The following is a 20,090-nucleotide window of genomic DNA, read 5'->3' on the forward strand; positions in this document are numbered from 1 at the left end:
CGACTAAATTTAGTCGACTAACTTTTTAGTCGAACTAAATTTAGTCGACTAGGTTTTTAATTTGCCAAAAATATATTGTTACTTTTACCCAAAAAATACTTTTTTTAAATCTTGTTATTTGTTAGTTGTGAAGTGGTTTGGGCGCCATTTTTTTAATAACAAATTGCTGTAAGTTACAATTTACATCTCCAGGGCATCTTTTTCAAGGTCGATTTTCAGAGTTTTAAAAGTTTTTGGAGAAAGGTTTGCGACAGATACACTTGGAATTTTGTAATAAAACTTATCTAAATAGTCCCCCCTTATTGTTAAGTACTTGTTTTAAATTTCAATGAAAAGCGGTTCAGATCTGGATTTTTTCAATTTCTAATTAAAGGGAATTATAACTTATAAAACACATGTGAAATCAATTTATAAAAAAAAAATGCTGCCATGTTTTTGAAAGGCGTGTCATGTGCAGAAGCATTTTCGGATTTCCTTTATATAATACCTGCAATGATTTTTTGAGGTAATAATACCTAATTTATTTCGTTCTACACTCATAAAAACGCAGTTTTTACAGTGACGACAATATGATTACAATTGTTACGGAATTAATGTTTTTTATTATTTCTGTATTGTGTGGTTGAATATATATCTTGTTCAACTCTCAAATTTTTTTTTTTAAGTTATTAAAATGCTAATAACTTATCATGTTTTTGGTATATAATATCAGCTGCTTTTGACGGAGTTGTGCTACTAACAAACCAATTTTTATTTAACTCAATAAAAGAAAATGTGGGGTATAAAACATTTTCATTATCTAATTGTCACAAATTATATAACGTATTTTAAATTTCTTAAAAACAATAAATCTTAATGAATGTCTTTAAGTTGATTTATTTGTCATAACTCATGTTATGTGTAAAATCTAGACGACGATGATTTCATTACAGTTATGTATTTCTCTCTCTCTTTCTCAGCTTTTACAATTTATATAGGTTTTTCAAATTCATTGGGTACAATGAATTTTGTACAATGAATTATACAATGAATATGACGCATGCACAACGCTTCTTCTGGCGCGACGCAATGATGCAATTTTTTTACGCTAATTACAACATTACGTTCATATAATTTTTCAACACAACAAAATTTAAGGAATGTCTTAACTGACACCTCAAAGTAATGGTTTCCCGCTATATACTAGATAAACCGTTATTCTCAAAAATATCTTTAAACTTACTTTAAGAAATTGTATTTTAAACTATGTCGAACAATAATACGTTTTCTCCAATTGAATATGCTGCTCCAATATCTGATTTAAAGAAAAGATTGGATAAAAGAAAGACTATAGATGAACAAAACCCTGTAAATCATAACGATAGCGAAACAACTTCAAGTTTTTCATCCGGTCAAACAGATATTGAAGTTGATACTCAGTCCATTGAAGAAGCAGCTAAAACTACATACGAATATTACTCAATCGAGGAGGAAACATCAAAATGGATATGCAATCAATGTCATAATAACAGACCTAAAAAGTACTCATGTAAAACATCAAAGAGTATACTAGATTACCATCTTGAACATGATCACGAAATAATAACGCCGAAAAAAAAACGAACTACAAGTGGCTTGTCAAAAGAAATTAGCGATAAGATTGATAGAGCTCTTTTAATTTTCATTATTGCTTGTTGTCTTCCATTTATGTTGGTAGAAAGTAATGCATTTAAAGAATTTGTTTTGTGTTTAAATCCAAAGTATAAAGTGCCTTGCCGAAAAAAGTTAAGATCTCTTTTAACTGAGTTATATCGAGAAAAAGTTGAACTTTTGAAGTCAAAATTATTATCAATTAAAGTTTTATCTATAACTACTGACGGATGGACGTCCTGTCAAAACTATAGTTACATATCTGCAACTGCACATTTCATTTCTGACAAAACAAATTTCATCAGTTTTTGTTTGGGCTTTGCATACATTAATGGCCGCCATGATGCAGAAAATTTAAAAGAGGCTTTGCTGAAAATCGTAGAAAAATTTAAAGTGGATGATAAAATAATGAGTGTAGTATCAGACAACGCCAGTAACGTACGCAACTGTCTAAATTCTTTAAAAGTTTGTTTAAACATTCAATCAATAAGATGCATGGGACATGTTTTGCAATTAGTTGTTAAAAATGTCATAGTTTTAGTTGAAGAAGGTGAAAAAGATAATTCGTCTAAATTCTTTTTCATTGCAAGAACATTAACTAAGTGCAGGAAAATTGTTACATCTTTCAATCATTCTTCTCAACTTAATGATTTATTAGAAGAAAGTCAAATGCGACAAGGTGTCGAAAGAAATCACATACTTCATTTGATTCAAGATGTGAAAACTCGTTGGCACTCTACGTTTCTCATGGCAGAGCGAATGCTTAAGCTTCACTCCTACGTAAAAGATATTTTTAGTTCGAAACAACAATACAAAGATATGAGAAAATATTTACTCGATGAAGATGAAATTGTAAACTTAAAAGAAACAGTAAATGCTTTATTAAGCTTTCATCAAGTAAGCGTTTTACTATCTGGCGATAGGTATGCAACGTGTTCTTTAATTATTCCAAGTATAAAGTACCTTGAGAAGCAGCTAATTAAAAATAAAAGTGAAACTCCTCCTTTAATTGTAATATTGAAAACACATTTGTTAGAATCTTTACAAACTTACAAAGATTCATATGAATTAGAGAATAATTCCTTTTTATTGTGTGCCACTTTTTTGGATCCAAATTATAAAAGTTTTCAATTCTTTGAAAAGTACGAAAAAAAGAAATATTTAAAAAGCGTGAAAGAATTTTTGTCAGATTTTTATCTCGCAAAAAGAGTTGGTGAAATAATTCCAATTAAAAAGGTGACAATGGAATCAAAAAAATTTAAGTTGTCATTTGAGGATGAAGAAGATGATTCCGGAAGTGATAGTGACAAAAATGTAACCTTAGATTTAAAAAAAGAAATCAGTGAGTATATAAAATTGTCAGTGCACGAACAAAATGTTTTAGAATTTTGGCATCAAAATCAATATGTTTTTCCATTATTGTATTGCATTTCAACGATGATTTTATGTACACCTGCTACCAGTGCACCAAGTGAGCGCCTTTTTTCTGACGCATTAAACAATTTGTATGCTAAGCGAAACAGGATGACGGCTGAATGTTTTCAAATGTTGATGTTTTTGTACGAAAATTTGGAATTTTTTAATTTGGTTTAAAGTTAGTGCAATTTAATCAAAGTAATACGGAAGTATCTTGTTGTAATAATTATTTTTGAATTTATTTTATTGTTCTTGAATAAAAACTCTTAAATTTAGAACTTGAACTTGTAGTTGCGTCATTGTGTAATTCATTGTGCACAACGAATATGTAGTTCGATGACTATATATGGTTCATTGTGCACAATGAATTTAAAAACGATATATAAATTATAAAAGCTCATCAAGCAGTCGTCTTGATATTACAGAACTGTTTTGTTTTAAAAACAATCTAATAAGGTTGCAATATGTTTAAATTTTTTGCAAAGTATCATCTGATTTTTAATTTTTCCTTAAAAATCCAATTGCTTAATTAGACTATAAAATTAAGTGCAAAATATGAACGTTGCAAGTCTTTCCGATTCTATGTTATTTAAATTTAAATTTTTTTACATTTGTAAATGTATTTTACATTTTAATGTATTAATTATGACCCACCCAAGTTTATACTTCCTTTATATTATAAAGAAAAGGTAAGGTTAATGAACTAATTCATTAACCTTACCTTTTCTTTATAATTCTATAAAAAATGGCGTCTCAAATGCGGTTTATTTAAGTTGATATTTCAAACTTACTTTTTAAATAATATAGCTTCGAGTTGACTTCAGATCTTACTTTTCACGCAAAAACTCTTATTTTCTTATAAACTATCTACTCCAGCTTGAAGCAATTTAATGACAAAAATTGCTGCTGCCTAGTATGCAGCCATAATTAATATAATTACATGAATTTAAATACAACTAAAAAGTAAATTTTTGACACATTTTACAACAAACATTATTTTGGGAAAAATAAATCGTATCTTAATTTTTTTTTAACAAAAAGTTAAATGTACTTTAAAATGAGAGATTTTATTCTGCATTTTGTAAGTAATTAAAAAGTGATAAGAAATTTTCTGGTTTGATGAAGCGACTGCAGCCATTTAATAGAATGTTTATCTTATTCTTCTGTTATTAAAAACGATTTTAATTGCGGAGGTTGCATTTTTAAATGCGGACGATTAGCTTCTCTGTAAATGTTATTAAATGTTTTGCATTTTAAAAACTCTATCAATACGCTTAACATTTGGTATGCGTTTTATAATAAATAAGTTGCCGAAGCTTAAATGTACTTAACCCTTTATTAGTCGAATATTGAAAAAACTATTAAAAAAATTATTTAAATAATTTATTTTAATGAATATTACAACATCGAATAGAATAAGACAATCACAACATTGATTAGAATAAGAAAAATAAAGTTGGATTTATGTATAAATATCACTAAATTGATAATTTAAGGAACAGGAATCAATTAGAATCAATTCAAAGTTGTTGTTGCCATATGGCAAGAGCATTATTTGAAATAGCAACTTGCGAAAGTCTAATATTCAGAAGTATTATTTGCGAAAGTTACTTTGACAATTTTAAATGCCTCTATATATTCGTTAAGAATAAAAATAATTACTAACTGTATATACCCTTTTGAAAAATTTTCCAGAAATATTTGAAATCTTTTGGTTAACAACCCTATTTCAAAGGCTGAAAATTGCAACATAGGAAAAATTATCCCAGATAAGTAATATCCATAAAATTGGATTATATTATACATTGCCTATAAATTATCAATTTCACATTAGTGATATATAGTATTGGAGCCAGCGAGAAGGGATGGTGGTGTTGGGGGTATGACACTCACTATCTATTACCAATATTTAGTTTGATCATTCGGCAAATTTAGATGTTATTATAATTAGTTAGCAAATCTCAGCAATCGAGTTATATATTTTTATACTCAGCAAGTATAATTTTTAATCGGCAAATATTTTTACGGCAGTTTTCAACTTACCACCTCCCCCGGCCATTTGTATTAGCGAATATACTTAGTCTCTAAATATTTAATTTCATATCAGCGATAAGAAGTGCCAACTTATTAACGCAAACTTCCATCATTTTTCTCCACAAACTTGTCATTTAATGTGAAAGCTTACATATGCAACACTATCATTACATTTATAATTAAAGCTTTATCAGTTTCTCATTTTTTCAACGTACGGACAAACAAGTACGGAATTGCACTTAAATTGGCTGGCGTTTTTAGGTTATGTTTGTTACAATTTAACCCTTTATTGTTCACTATTCCAAAATTTCCAAAAGTTTCGCTTTTGGAAATAGCACTTGAGAAATGAGCGCTTTTGATAACTACGTTTCGATATCTGTGAAGGAAGTTTATTCGCCTAACTGCAAGAAATGTGAATATAAAATATCTGTATATATCAAACTATTTGTAATGAAATTTTATTTTCAGTATAGCAACTTTAAAGTTTTACTAGTTTGTTTTTCAAATAATGATCAAAAAATTTATTTCGAAAGGAAAATTTTCGATAAATCCACTTGACGAAAGGTCACTTACGGAAGAAAACTTTTGAAATTCGTCGTCATAAAAACAAGATTGAAATGTTCCATTAAATAAATCCGTTCAATGAACTAAGTAATTAAATGCTCATTACTCATAAGTGTTAATTATCGCGCATGCAAATTTTTGTGAAGATTTAACTGATATTTTCTTTTAACTGAGTCCTTTCTGTAGGTTCCGAAAATCTTCTTTCGAAATGAATCGGTTAGCAAGTTTCTTTTCGCTTGTCATTCTTGCGAAAATTTTATTTTTCGTATATAGCTTTACTAGCGGCGTGGGCAGGATTTTTTGATGTTTCAGATATGACACTTTTAGGCATTGTGCGAACTCCAAACTCAAGAATGTTGTTAAGTCAAATGAAAATGTTTCTCAAAAAAATCGCGGTGGTTATATCGTGAGAACAAAAATACCCCAACAAGTTCGCTTTCCCAACCCCGAGTTAGACGTTCAATTAAACTCCGGAATGTTAATTAAACGTCTAAAGGGTGCCTTTTTTAGATTGGGTGTTTATAAACAGTTGCAACAACCGCATTAGCAGTTGTTTCAGAGCTGGGAAAAAATTCTAATAATCAAATTTGATTTAATACGTTACGAATTTGATTTGACTGCCCCCTATGATCCATAATTGGGACATTCAACCGCCACAATAATGTGCCGTCGTGTGTGAAAATTTCATGGTATAGGTTATTCAGTTTTTAGTACTAAATCTTGTTTTAATCGACTAGTTTTAGTTAGACTAAAAAGTTAGTCGACTAATTTTAGTTACGCTAAAAAGTTAGTCGACTAAATTTAGTTAGACTAAAAATTAGTCGACTAATTTTAGTTACGCTAAAAAGTTAGTCGACTAATTTTAGTTAGACTAAAAAGTTAGCCGACTAAATTTAGTTAGACTAAAAAGTTAGTCGACTAATTTTAGTTAGACTAAAAATTAGTCGACTAATTTTAGTTACGCTTAAAAGTTAGTCGACTAATTTTAGTTAGACTAAAAAGTTAGTCGACTAAATTTAGTTAGACTAAAAAGTTAGTCGACTAAGTTTAGTTAGACTAAAAATTAGTCGACTAATTTTAGTTACGCTAAAAAGTTAGTCGACTAAATTTAGTTAGACTAAAAAGTTAGTCGACTAAATTTAGTTAGACTAAAAAGTTAGTCGACTAATTTTAGTTAGACTAAAAAGTTAGTCGACTAAATTTAGTTAGACTAAAAAGTTAGTCGACTAATTTTAGTTAGACTAAAACTAACCTTAACTCCCATCCCTAGTTAAAATCCTCGAATTTGTTCCAATGTTCTGATGGAACTTTTAGCCATTCTTGGGGTCTGTTTAATTTTAACAAATGAAAAAGCAACCATGAATTTTCGCCAATAAAAGTCGATAAAAAAGGTTTTTCTTCGTCGCCAAATAATAATCGGAGTCTTGGGTTTATATGGAGTAAATACTTTAGGTCTTGGTAAGTTTATAAGTTTCTGACCCATCAGTCTTTTCTGCATTACTCAGAGACGTCGAACAAGGAAAAGAATACTAGCTCCTCAGATAAGTATCCAAGGTGAGCTACACTAGTTCGCGATAGTACTCACGAGGAAATGTTTTTCTCTCCAAGCAATCCATTGCCCATTTCTTTACTCCAAGTGCTTGTTGAAATAAAAAACTACTTTGATCATGAGGCCACTCCCACACTCTCAGTTCTTTTATATTCTTGTTGAGGTTATGAAATTCTTTTTTGAACCTTTCAAACAACTGAACTCTTTGCGTTTGACCAGTCCCGTCAGCAATTTTAGGAGTACCTAGCGATTTAGGAGGTGGCCCTGCATACACAGCAAGTCGCTCTTCCTTTATTCCAGTAGCTTGCTTGAAAGTTTTTCCATCCCAATGAATTTCCAAATATTCAGGTGCAATCCAAGTTTCTACAATTAATTTAGCTTCTTCAATTCTATTAGCTGATCTTGCTCTATGAACTGATGATTTAGAAATTGTATCATCATCATTTAAAGCTGCTCTACCTAATGCTAAGCTCTTTCCCAAAATAAGTAGCCAAGTGTCTTTCACTAATACCGGATCCATCAGCAACTGTACACGTTTCTTTTAATAGTTCTCTTTTTGAAATTTTTATCTTTATCGCTGATATGCAATGATGTTTTTTTTTTCTCTTTCACTGAAAAACTTTTATCTCTTTCATCTTCTTCCGTAATACCTGAAGAAAATTTGTCGCCCTCGTTGACTTCATTATTATCAGTAATGGTTAGACATTTGAGTTGCTGTTTCTCAATATGAAGCAATTCCTTTCTTTTCTTTCTTTCCTGATACTGTAGTTTGATATAGCGTTGTCGCTCTTTTTCAGCAAGTATTTTGTCAACTCAAGCGATTGAGCCCACTTAAGGAAACTTTCGTTGGCTTTTTAGAAATTCCCAGTCAATAAGCCACTCGTCGTTACCAGAGTGTTTCAGCAATGTGTAAGTGTCTGTATGTGATATATCAAACAGACTGTCCAGTTTAACTGTAAAAGATGTAGCTTTTTGCTTTACTTTTCTTTCTTGTCTTCTGCTTTCAGGAATTTTCTTCAATGTCTCATATTCTTTTACCAAACGGACAATCTGATCAGCACAGTCCTTCTTGTTATGCTTCGTCCCTCTTGTTATGTTGGAATCGAGCAGGTAACCAAACGTTTTCAACAATTTCGCTAACTAGATGATTTGCAATTAGTTTTGTTTCTTTTCTAGGATTGTTTTCTCTCTCAAAAAGATATTTTTTCAATATAGCTCTATTCAATGGTAGCTTTCCTCCTTTAAAAATTTCTAAGGAATAACCAACAATCCAATGATTTAAACGAGAAGAACGTCTGATTTTTTATCGGCAATATTTTTGTTTGTAGCAACAGCTGGAATATGTATCGAATGTAGCGAACGTTTTTTTCCTGATCTAAGTACTGACTCTTCTGCATCAATAGATACATTATTTCTAAAACTTTTACGAGGTCTACCAATCTTCTTTAGTATGGGAACCATTGTCGTGGTTTAATACAAGACTGAAGCTTGTACTATAAGCTCTGTATACGTTTAGATATATACTTTGCAACACTAAAATGATACAGAATAAGGTTCATCTAAAGCGTTGTAAATTAAACTTGTTAACGTTGCAGCATGTTTTTAAGAGATATTGTTGTCTCAAGAGAATTAAGACTTAATGACTTCCTTAAATGCAATTTCACAATATTAAATTCGTAATGGAACGAAAGTATCGATATTGTGATGTTTGAAATGTATTTGGAATAAGAGTAACTAAACTGAATTATGTTACGCAATTTCTGTGGTGCTTTAAAACAAATCTCTTGTGGGATAAGTACAATAAGTCGTAAATTAACAAATTTTTGTAGAATTATTCCTTAGTGATTGTCAAATAAATTGTGTGAACCCCATTGAGAAAAAACAGCAGTTTGTTAGTAAAAATATTGCGCAACAATTGCGCAATCCATTACTTGAACTTCCAAGGTCTTGTGGGGGGATGTAAAATTCGTTCTAAATTCGAAAATTTTGGTATTTAGTGTTTTTACATAAAATGTCACCACTGGTAAAAACCCCCGGTTAAAATTTTAAAAAAAAGTTTAAAATGGACCACCCTAATCCCTATAGACTTTTAAGTTTGTAAACGATTGTTATTGATATTTTGATAGATTCTATGAAGATTAAAACAACAAAAAAAGATATATGTATATATATTGACGCATCCGGTAAGTCCATCTTCCATTTTTGGTGTAGACCTTTGTGTCACACTTTTGAGAATAGGTCCACATAAACTTTGTCTCTAACAAAGTCTCTTTAGGGCTATTTTTTTGATAATTATTCAGCTCATCAACATATGATTTTTAAATTTACGAGAGGCTAAATCCGGAACTAACGTTGTTATACATTTACAGAGGAAACGTTACCAGAGTGATGTTCTCAGTTTTAGCTTTTTGAATAACTTTAATTTTTTATATATTTCAGTTACATATTGTAATTTCAAATGCCTTTCGTAAAAGTCTGGTACCTCAATTTCCCTGAAATTAGATTGTGTACTGATTATTGAGTCAGCAAGATCTCAAAACTGTGAGCACCAAAGTGAAATCTTTCCCAATATCTAAAGTGTACCCTAGTTTTCAATCAATCGAACTTGAAACCTAAGGCATCGCGCTGGGTTATTGTTCTAATAAGGAGATTTATTTATGTTTTCAATTGGTAGACATAATCTACCTGCATTTTTAATATCCTAAAACGATAATTATCAGAAGTTGTACTGATATAGAAAGAAAAGGTTAAGCACGTTTATCGGTGTAACAATATCGTTAAATCGTTAAATTGATGTTTTTAATTTCAATTGGACTTTCAGAGTTGTTACTACGAATTCGTTCATGTCTTCTCTTTTTCCTTCAGCACCTCATTGATTGTACTATTTCAATAGTCATAGTTAAAACCTATTTTTTTGGGTATTTGCTATAATCAATTAGCCATATCCAAAAGCCATGTAGAAAAAATCCAATTCTTCGCTCTACCAGCTGACTGTTCGATCAATTTAAAACTGTCTTATCGAGTACTTTATATCTTTGTTTTTAGCGAAAATTTATATCTTTGTTTTTAGCGAAAATTTATATCTTTGTTTTTAGCGAAAATTTATATCTTTGTTTTTAGCGAAAATTTATATCTTTGTTTTTAGCGAAAATTTATATCTTTGTTTTTAGCGAAAATTTATATCTTTGTTTTTAGCGAAAATTTATATCTTTGTTTTTAGCGAAAATTTATATCTTTGTTTTTAGCGAAAATTTATATCTTTGTTTTTAGCGAAAATTTATATCTTTGTTTTTAGCGAAAATTTATATCTTTGTTTTTAGCGAAAATTTATATCTTTGTTTTTAGCGAAAATTTATATCTTTGTTTTTAGCGAAAATTTATATCTTTGTTTTTAGCGAAAATTTATATCTTTGTTTTTAGCGAAAATTTATATCTTTGTTTTTAGCGAAAATTTATATCTTTGTTTTTAGCGAAAATTTATATCTTTGTTTTTAGCGAAAAATTATATCTTTGTTTTTAGCGAAAATTTATATCTTTGTTTTTAGCGAAAATTTATATCTTTGTTTTTAGCGAAAATTTATATCTTTGTTTTTAGCGAAAATTTATATCTTTGTTTTTAGCGAAAATTTATATCTTTGTTTTTAGCGAAAATTTATATCTTTGTTTTTAGCGAAAATTTATATCTTTGTTTTTAGCGAAAATTTATATCTTTGTTTTTAGCGAAAATTTATATCTTTGTTTTTAGCGAAAATTTATTTATATTCTGAATGTTTAAAAAATCTTATTTTGTAAATTACCGATTTAAACGCTCATCGACACTTTGCAAATCTTTTTTAAAAATGCATTAATTTATGGAGTTAGTTTCGAAGCAAAATCATTTTGTAAAAACAAAAAATACGCCTAACGAAATAAATACAAAAACTGTTTTTCGTTAAAAAATAATGAAACTATGTAATTTTGAAGAAAAGTTTCTCGATATTATACATTTGTAAGTTTTATAGAGAGGTTTAAATTAAATTTTAAAAAAGTACTTTCATTTCCACAATCCAACTAATATACAGAACACCTTCGGAAAATCTACATAATCTTTTCTCCAAACCATTCATCCGGATAGCTGTTTTAATCTTGAAACCATCATATGTTGCAGAATCAAAGCTGCTTGCTGCAAGAAAACATGCCTAAGGGCAACAGAATCTTAAAGATTCGATGATCATATTATTGATAAATGGTTTTGGTGAACTTCACGCTTCTCCTTGGTCAGCTTTCTACAAAAACGAAATTATTTATTTGATACTCAGCGAAATTATTTATTTGATACTTCATAAAATTGAAAAGTTGTTAAAAATCAGAAATAAAAAACCTTTTCTTTTTTCCTTTTCTTTTTCTTCTCTTTCTTTTTTTTATCACCTTCTTCCCTTTTCCTCTAAAAATTTAAAAACAAAAAATAAAATTAGTAAATAATAAATATAAAACAAAAAATAATTTTTGAGGGCAAATATTTGATGCTCATTTATCTAATTTTTTATGCTACAAAACTTATATTCATATCTATTTTTTAAAACTCAATTTAATATATATAATATATATATATAATATATATAATATATATATATATATATATATATATATATATATATATATATATATATATATATATATATATATATATATATATATATATATATATATATATATATATATATATAATCTGTCTGACATTGAGAATAGAACAAACAAGCTTACTTTTTTGTGCTTACGTTCTGATGATAGTTCTAAAAATGAGATAAAAATCAAAATATACTAATTAAATGAAATCCCGAGCAAAATTTGAAAAAAATAATAAAATTAAACACTTTTAATAAAACCTGAAAACAACTTCAAATTAATTCATACACATAAAGCACTAAAATTATAGGCAGTTCAGTAAAATATATGGTATTTTAAGAGTGTAGAAGAAAATTACAAATAAATAATAAACTGTACTAGCACACCTGTCATTGAAGTTTCTGTTATTCCACCATGTGTGTGCTTATGTTTCTTCTTCTTCTTCTTATCATAAGGCTTATTCATAAACTTGAACTGATCAGGAACCTGTATTTCAAAATGCATAAGTTAAACTCCTATTTTTCAGAAGTAACATTTTCCAGCTCTTCTTAGTTTTCAATTTTACAAGTTGAAATTCAAAATGAATGAATGATTGAAAGTAGTAATCCCAAAATATGACTAATGTTCATGTAGCACAAGAGAGTATAGTTATAAAGTATGTTGCTAAAACAAACTTGAAAGAAAAGGAATAAAACTCACTGATCCTGGCATCAAGCGAAAGCTTTGAAGAGCAGATTCAGATAAAGGCAGAAGTTCTCTACCACCAATTGGTGGCCTTTCAATCAGCTGCTGCAAGCTATAACATTTATGAAAATATAGATATACTTATCAATATATCTATATCTACATCTATCTATCTCTATCTATCTGTGTGTGTGTGTGTGTGTGCTGTATGTGTGTATGTAAACACACACACACACACACACACACACACACACACACACACACACACACACACACACACACACACACACACACACATGTAAACTCGCACATACACACATGCAGAAAAAAAAAACAAAATTCAGCATATCTGTAAAAAAAAATTACCTATCTTCTTGAGTACCTGGAGAATCAATGTACCCTAAAGAAGATATTTTATATATATATATATATATATATATATATATATATATATATATATATATATATATATATATATATATATATATATATAATATTTTAAAATAAATTATTTAAATCAATTAAGATCTTTTTCCTTCTTAGAAAACATTTTACCTGGCAGATGAGGTAGAAAGCTACTAAGACTATCTTTTATGGCTTTATCACTGTACTTATTTAGCATGTCACCAAGACTGCTAATAAACAACTGAGTAGAAATACCTTGATCATAAGGTTGGGTTGCTAAAATTAAAATTCAAAATTAAAACATATAAATTCACATGCTTTTATAAATATTAAAAAAATATTCTATAAAATGCATGCATTTTAAAATAGTATTTCTTTAAATTACTTTTTAAATTTATTATTCCAATGTTTAAAATAAATCAATCAGTTGCTAAACTTTTGTGTTTAAACATATTAATCACATGTTATTACAAGTATTGCTGTCAATATGTTAAAACATGATAATTTAAAGTTATTTTAAATTCACACTATTTATATGAATACAGTTAGCTATAGATATAAACACATATATTAAAGTTAATCTTGCACAGAATTCATACGTTTTAAACGCCTCAATAAATGAAATGGGATTCCAGGGTCTGTACTGAAGAAATTAACTGAATCAACTGCATCTTCAACTGGCAGAGGCATTTTCATCTTTTCATCAGTTTTTCCTCTTTTTCATTTTACAGAAATTTTATTAGAAGGTGTATCTACTAAATAATAAAAGACCATCTAAAAACAATGGCATTATATAAAGGAATGTGCATGTTTCTAAACATAAAATTATTTAGTTAAAACATGTGAATCTTTTTACAAATATCTGTAGCTTTCTTATGAAAGCTACAGATTTTACGTTTTAATACCTTTAATATTTACTTTCCTATTATAACATGAAAGGTTTTCACGGTTAAATAAAGTATGAACGAAAGTCTTTCTCTTCATAATGGCTACAGCGTGAAGTTTTTCCTGACAACATAAGTATGTTTTAGAATCTTAGAGAAGTGATCTTAATTGCGGTAAAACTCACGACGAATGACAACAATCCAAATGAGCAATAATTTATGCTATAAGCAGTTTGATTATCAATAATTTGGGCTAAGACGCAAAATTTTTTTAATGAACCTGTTTTTATAGCAGAGACGATAATACTATGTATGCATATGGCTTTCAATAAAAAAAATTAATTAAGATTTAGTTGAATTACACTTTAAATACAAATAATTAAGAATTAAATTATTACGAAAGCTGTTTTCTTCTTTGTTTCATCGCTACAAATTTACTTATCAAATTTTGTAAATCCATTTTTCTCAGCCTCAGTGCTTTCAATTGGTAAAGTAGAAAGATCATTCTGCTGGGATTGCCTCATACCAGTGATATTTAAGTTCTAAATATAATTTCAATTTCCAATTTTACTTCGTTCTTGAAGCATTGATTTAATTTCTAATTTTAATTTTACTTCTTTTGAATCAGTTCTGATGAAATTAATTTCAGTTCAGTTCTTATGATTTCAATCATTTTAATTCTTATTTCAGTTTCTAAATCAGTTCATATTTTACTTCTATCAAATTTTACAGCAATTAGTAGTCCTAACGCCACAATTTTTTGAATATTTTTTTGTAGTCTTGAAGTGTATGAATTTGGGTAACTTGTACTAGTTGCATTCATTTAAAAAAAAAAAATCTTATGGCTCCTTCCGGGGCCTTAAAAAAAAAAAAACTTACCCCATCCCGGGGTAAAAGTTGGCGCAAACTATAATAAAGATTACAAACGTATTAGTGAGTAAAAATTTATAAAAATTTTTTAATATTTCTATGAGCTAGAAGCAGTTAGTAGTGCGAATATGAAGCCAAAACAACACCCCACCTTTGTTCCTGGTAACAAAATCCCCTAAAAAAATTTTTTCGTAAAAAATGAAGAAAATTTTTTTTTGTAAAACTAAATTTTTTCAATATTGTTAGAAATAAAAATTTCAAAAAAAATTGATTTTATTAAGATATTTTTGTTTTCCAGCTTCCCCAGTGAGAATTTTGCCAATAAACCCCAAAAGCCTTTCAATAAACTGCCTAAAGATCCTAAAAAACGACAACTACTAAAAAAACCTGACTGATAACAGTAAATCAATTGTGACTGGAATACTTTTTGTAGTTTTATTCATAGGACCCAAGATGAAATGGTCAATTAGGAAAGTTCCCTAAGATTTCTGATAAGACTCTGCAGATAAACGCAATTCGTCAACTTACCCCTGCTGACAAGTAGCCCCGGTCTCCCCTATCATTATTTCAAGAAATAATGTAATACATAAGTTTCAAAAAAAAAATTTAAAAATTTTTTAACTTAGTAATAAACATCTAAATAACCATACAAATAGTCATAAAATAGTCATTCAATGATTCAATTGAGTTATAATAAGATTTTTTTTTGAAATTGAAAGAAAATATCTGGTTGAATTATAATCACAAGTTTTTGTTCAGTTTCATAAAAACTCTCATCTCTAATGATTTTTTCATTCGATTGCGGCGACCAACAGTTAAAATTCCACAAAGTGAAAAAATCCTTTCTACAAACGCCTGTGATGCTGGGGCGGACAGTAAATCTTCAGCCAAAATTGCAATCTTGCTATACTTGCTTTTGTTTTGTTTCCAAAAGAGCAGGCCGTTACTTGGCAGCGTTTCATCACCGCTTATGTCAACCAAATACCTTGATAGCTGACTTGCAACAGTGATATTGTCTTGGTTATAAATCTTTCCTTCTTTTGTAAAGATTTTATTTGACAAGAACTTAAAGCGCTTTATGGCAGCAAATTCACATTCAGATCCATTTGACTCAACAGCAGCTTGTAATTCTTGTTCTACTCCACAAACTTTTATTATATACATCTTTGCTGCATGGAGCAAGGTGTCCATTTCCGGTGTGAGGATAAAGACAGCAACGGTTGGATCTAACAAACATGCAGCAGACGGAAGAGGATTAAACGTATCTGAGTCCGGCTGCAGAATTGATTGAAACCGTTGACGTAGATCTCCAAGAAGATTCGCTGTCAAAGACTTGTTGGTAGGATATTCTTGTAAATGGCATTCCAAATTGAGTATAGATGGTAGAACCTGTGAAAGAGACTGGGCATCGGTCTGAAGTATATCTGTTTGTACTGCAAATGGCTCCAAAAGTGAAGAAATGTTTTGAAGACGAATCCATTCACTTGCTTTGAATGTGTCGATTCCTAAATTTAAGTAAACTATCTGTAATTAAAGTTTACTTGTAACAATTGTAATAACTAATAATTGTCATTGATGTACGTCTCTTTTTTCCATGCTGTTGTGATGTGGTTTAAAAGGCAGGGTAAAGTCTTTCCGTGTTATTAGTAAACATAAATTAAAGACTATATACCCTGTCTTGTTTTTTAATGATAATGACTAATGAACTTACAATTTATTACCATTTTCGTTTTTTTAGTTTAAATAAGGTAAGACACAATTTTGTAGATTTAATAAAATTCCGAAAACAATTTATATACACTAATAACATAAATAATAAAATAATATGTACCAATTTCTGTAAGAACTTCATTCACCGATGTCTTTATTTTCAACAGCCGGTCAATCATCTGATATGTACTGTTCCATCTTGAGGTGCAGTCAGTTATCACAGACTTCCCACACTTGTCAATAAGTTTCTCAATTGCCACACTTGATTTCCTAATTCTTGATACAACTTGTCTCGTTTCTAAGATGGTTCCACTATAATGTTCATAAACTGGTTTTATGAGAAGCTGGAGTGTGTGAGCCATACAGGGCATTCGACGATATGGAATATGATCTGGTAGGAATAAATCAGTTTGTTCTGACTGAGACTGGATCTCTTCCTCATAAGTTTCATGTTCAGACTCGTCAGATTCAAACTCATAAGATTCAGATTCGTCAGATTTCTTAGCTGCATGCACTTCCTGTAAGAGCCTGATAGCTTTAACCATATTAGACCCGTTGTCTGAAACAATCAACATAACTTGATTTTCTCTAATACCCCACTGGTCAAGACATTTCTTTAAACATTCGGCAAGCATCTCACCCGTGTGGGGATGTTGGAGTTCCATCAAATTTAGGAAAGCATGTCGTGTTTTATCAATGGTGGTGTCATAGAAACAAGCAGATATTCCAAAGAACGATGCTGTGAGACCCTTCTTCGTCCAACCATCAAGACAAATTGTTACTTTGCGTGTACGATTTATCAAGTCTTTCAGTTGTGCAGATTGTAGAAGAAAACGCTCGTTTATCCGCTTGTTCAGTGTTGCAGACCCTGCAATATAAAATTTAAATCAGTTAAAATTTAATGCACATCAGTTTGTGTAGTTAGTTACTATAGTGTTACATTAATCATACTATAATTACAGGTAAAAATTTAAAAATGGTTTAGCATTGAATGAATCTAAAACAATAATTTAAAAATTTAGTTGTGTTAATTATTACCTGGCAATTTAAATTTTGGGTCAAGCGTTTTTATCATCTTTCGAAACGACGGCTGACCTAGCAATACCATTGGATAGCTGGTATTAACAATCATTTCAACCACGCTATCCTGACGAACTTGATATTCACTTGATTCCGTTGCCCACGCGGTGATTCGGTGTTCAAAGCTTTCTCTTATTGTCTGGGTTTTTGTCTTTCCACTATTTCGGGAAGATGTAGAATTGATTTTATCAATTTTACGTTTCAAAAACATTTTTTCTGCATTGCGTTTTTTCTTTTCATCCGTGTAACATTTGTGTGTCTCTTTATGCATTCTCTGAATGTGCGCTACTAAGTTACTAGAATTTTTTCCGGCAAGAAATGCGCCACACGCGCCCTCATTATTTATGTCCTGTACTAGACACTTGGATTTGTCAGTTTTTTCATCGTAAACGAAGAATTTCCATACAGGACTGTCACGCTTCCTACCAGCCAACAACCTTGATAAACTCATTTTTCTGTTATTGATTGATTTGCAACTCTTAAGAATCTATAGATGTTTATTTTATTTTAGAACAAAAGATTGGACGCATTGAATTTATACTTAACGTAATGACAAGCACGTGACCAGTTTTGTGGTCCATTAATACATTCTATAATCATTCCAAATATCATCGTTATGGTCAAACATGTGCGCCAATTTCAAAGCAAGTATGTAAAATTTGTAAATTAATTGTCAAAAAAAAACTAATTATTGTATCAAAATTTTTTTAATATTCAATAATTTTCGTTCGTTAATAATTCTTAATTCTATTCCTATTTTCGTTTTTTGATGCTTATATTCAATTCTATTTCAGTTTTCGTTCTTCAGATATATCCTAATTTTAAATTTTTATTCACATTAACGAAATCAATTATTTTTACTTCAAATTTTACTTCACGTTAACGAAAATATCACTGCCTCATACTATTTCTCCTTTTGTCTTTTGTTAGTTTTAACTTGCCTAATGACTTTTGTACAAAAGCAAATATTTACAGGGAGCGTGAAGAACAATTTAATATAACTCAATATATCAGTCTCTAAGTGATTTTAGTCGGTTATTATCAAGTTAGCAAAATCTTTTACGCTTTACAGATTTTTTAATTCGTCTTTTGAAAGCGAATGAATATGAATAAATTGCAATAGAAAAAGTTCTCTTGAGATAGAATATTTCTTATGTAATTTTTCACATTTTTTAAAAATATCGTTGTACAATCTTCTAAAACCGTGATGTTCTTTTTGACAACTAAGTCTTTTAATTCACCACTCATCAATTTGGGAATCGCACCGCATATGTAGCATTTTTGTTGATAACTTGTGTCAGTCAAAAGATCGCTTACATTTTTATCGATCATTGACAGTATAAGGTCGTATTTAATAGTAATTTTAGATTTGCCGACTCTTACCGTAACTTCGTCCTATTTTGTAGTCCTAATCGGTTTATTTTGAGCACCAAAAATTGTTCAACCGTTTGTCTGTGTGCGCTGTTGACTGCAACTGCATTATCTCTATCATCTTCCAAAAAATACGATCCAATGATGAATTAACCCGGTACTCCGCACCATACAGTGACCTTGCGTGGATGTAAAGGCCTTGAGTCAGTTTGCCCTTGGATTTGCTATTCTTCAGAGCACACAATTTTTGTTTATTTACTGTTCCATTCAGCTGAAAATGAGCTTTGTCTGACATTAAGTTTTGAAGCGAAATCTGAAGTTTCACTATGTAGAGTTAGTACCACTTTTGGAGTATTCTAGACGTTTTTGATGGTCATTTAGCATTAGTTCTTGAGTTACGATTGTTCTTGAGTTATGATTATGAGTCTATCTCGCACGGAAATAAGTGTCTAACTACAAGATTCGTTGCAGTAATGGTCTTGAAAGATTTAATTCTTACGCTCTTCTTCTTTTTAATGTATCTAGGTCTTCTTGCTCACTTTCGGCTATACACTCTAGATTTTCTAATGAACACCGTGCCCGATGTCTTCCTGTTCGTAAATAACCGGACGTTGTCTCTGCTTCTTCGAATAGAGCCACCGATCGCCGAATTGTGAATAGGAAAGGACTTAGTCGCGGAAATTGTTGTCAAAATTCATGTCGTGTTGCAATAATTGAATTATTATTTCGTTGTGAATCAACACTGTTGCAGCACGTTGTTGTAGAGTTTTTGTAACCAATTTAAAAATTTTTTGAGTTAATTTTCAATCATCTGAAAATAAAATTCAGAAAAAAAGATTTGTTCAGAAGCTACAAGGAAAATAAATCAGGTTGAGACTGTTGTATTATGTATCCTTCAAACATGGCCATACTTTACCAAGTTCTATAAACCTTCTAAATTTTGAAATTTTAGAAAATTAGAAATTTTTTTTGAAGCGTATGAGCGTATAATTTTTTTCACACCAAGATGTTTAACAGTTATGGCTTTATACCCTTATCTAATTTTTTCTATCCCATTATTTTTCTCTGTTTAAATTTAATTTGAAATAGAACTCAGTTTATTGTAAAAAAAAATCCGTTAACATGTTTTTCACCTTGTTGAAATTGCGAAGATTTTCATAATACTTTTGTTAATACTTGAGAACATATCCGAAAACCAAATTAATTTGGAAGGTTGAAATCTATATTCTGCCAATACTCCGTTGGAAATTCAGCTATCGCTCACTGTGCGGGGTGTTGTTTCGTATTCG

At 29.9% G+C, this 20,090-nt stretch overlaps 3 protein-coding genes and 1 pseudogene across 6 annotated transcripts; 1 reads left to right on the forward strand and 3 right to left on the reverse strand.

The window, feature by feature from the left end:
• Positions 1-1,245: 1,245 nt before the first annotated feature.
• On the forward strand, positions 1,246-3,377 carry LOC149886158 (uncharacterized). The gene is made up of 4 exons (XM_090094333.1): positions 1,246-1,814; positions 1,935-2,752; positions 2,819-3,100; positions 3,322-3,377. Exons 1-4 carry the CDS (start codon positions 1,246-1,248, stop codon positions 3,375-3,377), a joined length of 1,725 nt encoding a protein of 574 aa, XP_089950459.1.
• A 3,105-nt stretch (positions 3,378-6,482) lies between these two features.
• On the reverse strand, positions 6,483-9,265 carry LOC149886159 (uncharacterized). The gene is made up of 2 exons (XM_090093585.1): positions 6,809-9,265; positions 6,483-6,760 (listed from the first exon to the last, which is right to left on the reverse strand). The coding sequence occupies exon 1, from the start codon at positions 7,710-7,712 to the stop codon at positions 7,203-7,205; it is 510 nt and encodes a 169-aa protein (XP_089949711.1). The 5' UTR covers positions 7,713-9,265; the 3' UTR covers positions 6,483-6,760; positions 6,809-7,202.
• Positions 9,266-11,116: 1,851 nt separating this feature from the next.
• LOC145184950 (mediator of RNA polymerase II transcription subunit 19-like) lies at positions 11,117-19,967 on the reverse strand. Of its 4 annotated transcripts, none has more exons than XM_090093801.1 (8): positions 19,935-19,967; positions 13,037-13,162; positions 12,848-12,881; positions 12,497-12,593; positions 12,184-12,283; positions 11,936-11,964; positions 11,553-11,615; positions 11,117-11,457 (listed from the first exon to the last, which is right to left on the reverse strand). In XM_090093801.1, the coding sequence occupies exons 2-8, from the start codon at positions 13,101-13,103 to the stop codon at positions 11,434-11,436; spliced, it is 414 nt and encodes a 137-aa protein (XP_089949927.1). In that variant the 5' UTR covers positions 13,104-13,162; positions 19,935-19,967; the 3' UTR covers positions 11,117-11,433. The 4 variants fall into 4 exon arrangements, with proteins under 4 accessions (XP_089949927.1, XP_089949928.1, XP_089949926.1 ...); XM_090093802.1 differs by lacking the exon at positions 19,935-19,967 and adding an exon at positions 14,169-14,270; XM_090093800.1 differs by lacking the exon at positions 19,935-19,967 and adding an exon at positions 13,792-13,940.
• LOC145186389 (uncharacterized) lies at positions 15,649-17,482 on the reverse strand (annotated as a pseudogene).
• Positions 19,968-20,090: the final 123 nt, after the last annotated feature.

This window comes from Hydra viridissima, unplaced genomic scaffold (assembly GCF_058129835.1).
Source record: "Hydra viridissima isolate aposymbiotic clone 2 unplaced genomic scaffold, HvirCarnegie_v1 scaffold_7, whole genome shotgun sequence".
Lineage (NCBI taxonomy): Eukaryota > Metazoa > Cnidaria > Hydrozoa > Anthoathecata > Hydridae > Hydra > Hydra viridissima.

Excerpts from the sequence above, each read along its gene's own strand:
- LOC149886158 (XM_090094333.1), top strand. The coding sequence starts at position 1,246 with ATGTCGAACAATAATACGTTTTCTCCAATTGAATATGCTGCTCCAATA. Across the intron at positions 1,815-1,934 it reads GAAAAAGTTGAACTTTTGAA|TTTTTGTTTGGGCTTTGCAT; the intron begins GTCAAAATTATT and ends AAATTTCATCAG. Across the intron at positions 3,101-3,321 it reads ACCTGCTACCAGTGCACCAA|AACTTGAACTTGTAGTTGCG; the intron begins GTGAGCGCCTTT and ends TCTTAAATTTAG.
- LOC149886159 (XM_090093585.1), bottom strand. The coding sequence starts at position 7,712 with ATGGATCCGGTATTAGTGAAAGACACTTGGCTACTTATTTTGGGAAAG.
- LOC145184950 (XM_090093798.1), bottom strand. The coding sequence starts at position 13,582 with ATGAAAATGCCTCTGCCAGTTGAAGATGCAGTTGATTCAGTTAATTTC. Across the intron at positions 12,594-12,847 it reads CCAGGTACTCAAGAAGATAG|CTTGCAGCAGCTGATTGAAA; the intron begins GTAATTTTTTTT and ends TAAATGTTATAG. Across the intron at positions 11,965-12,183 it reads AACAGAAACTTCAATGACAG|AACTATCATCAGAACGTAAG; the intron begins GTGTGCTAGTAC and ends TCTCATTTTTAG.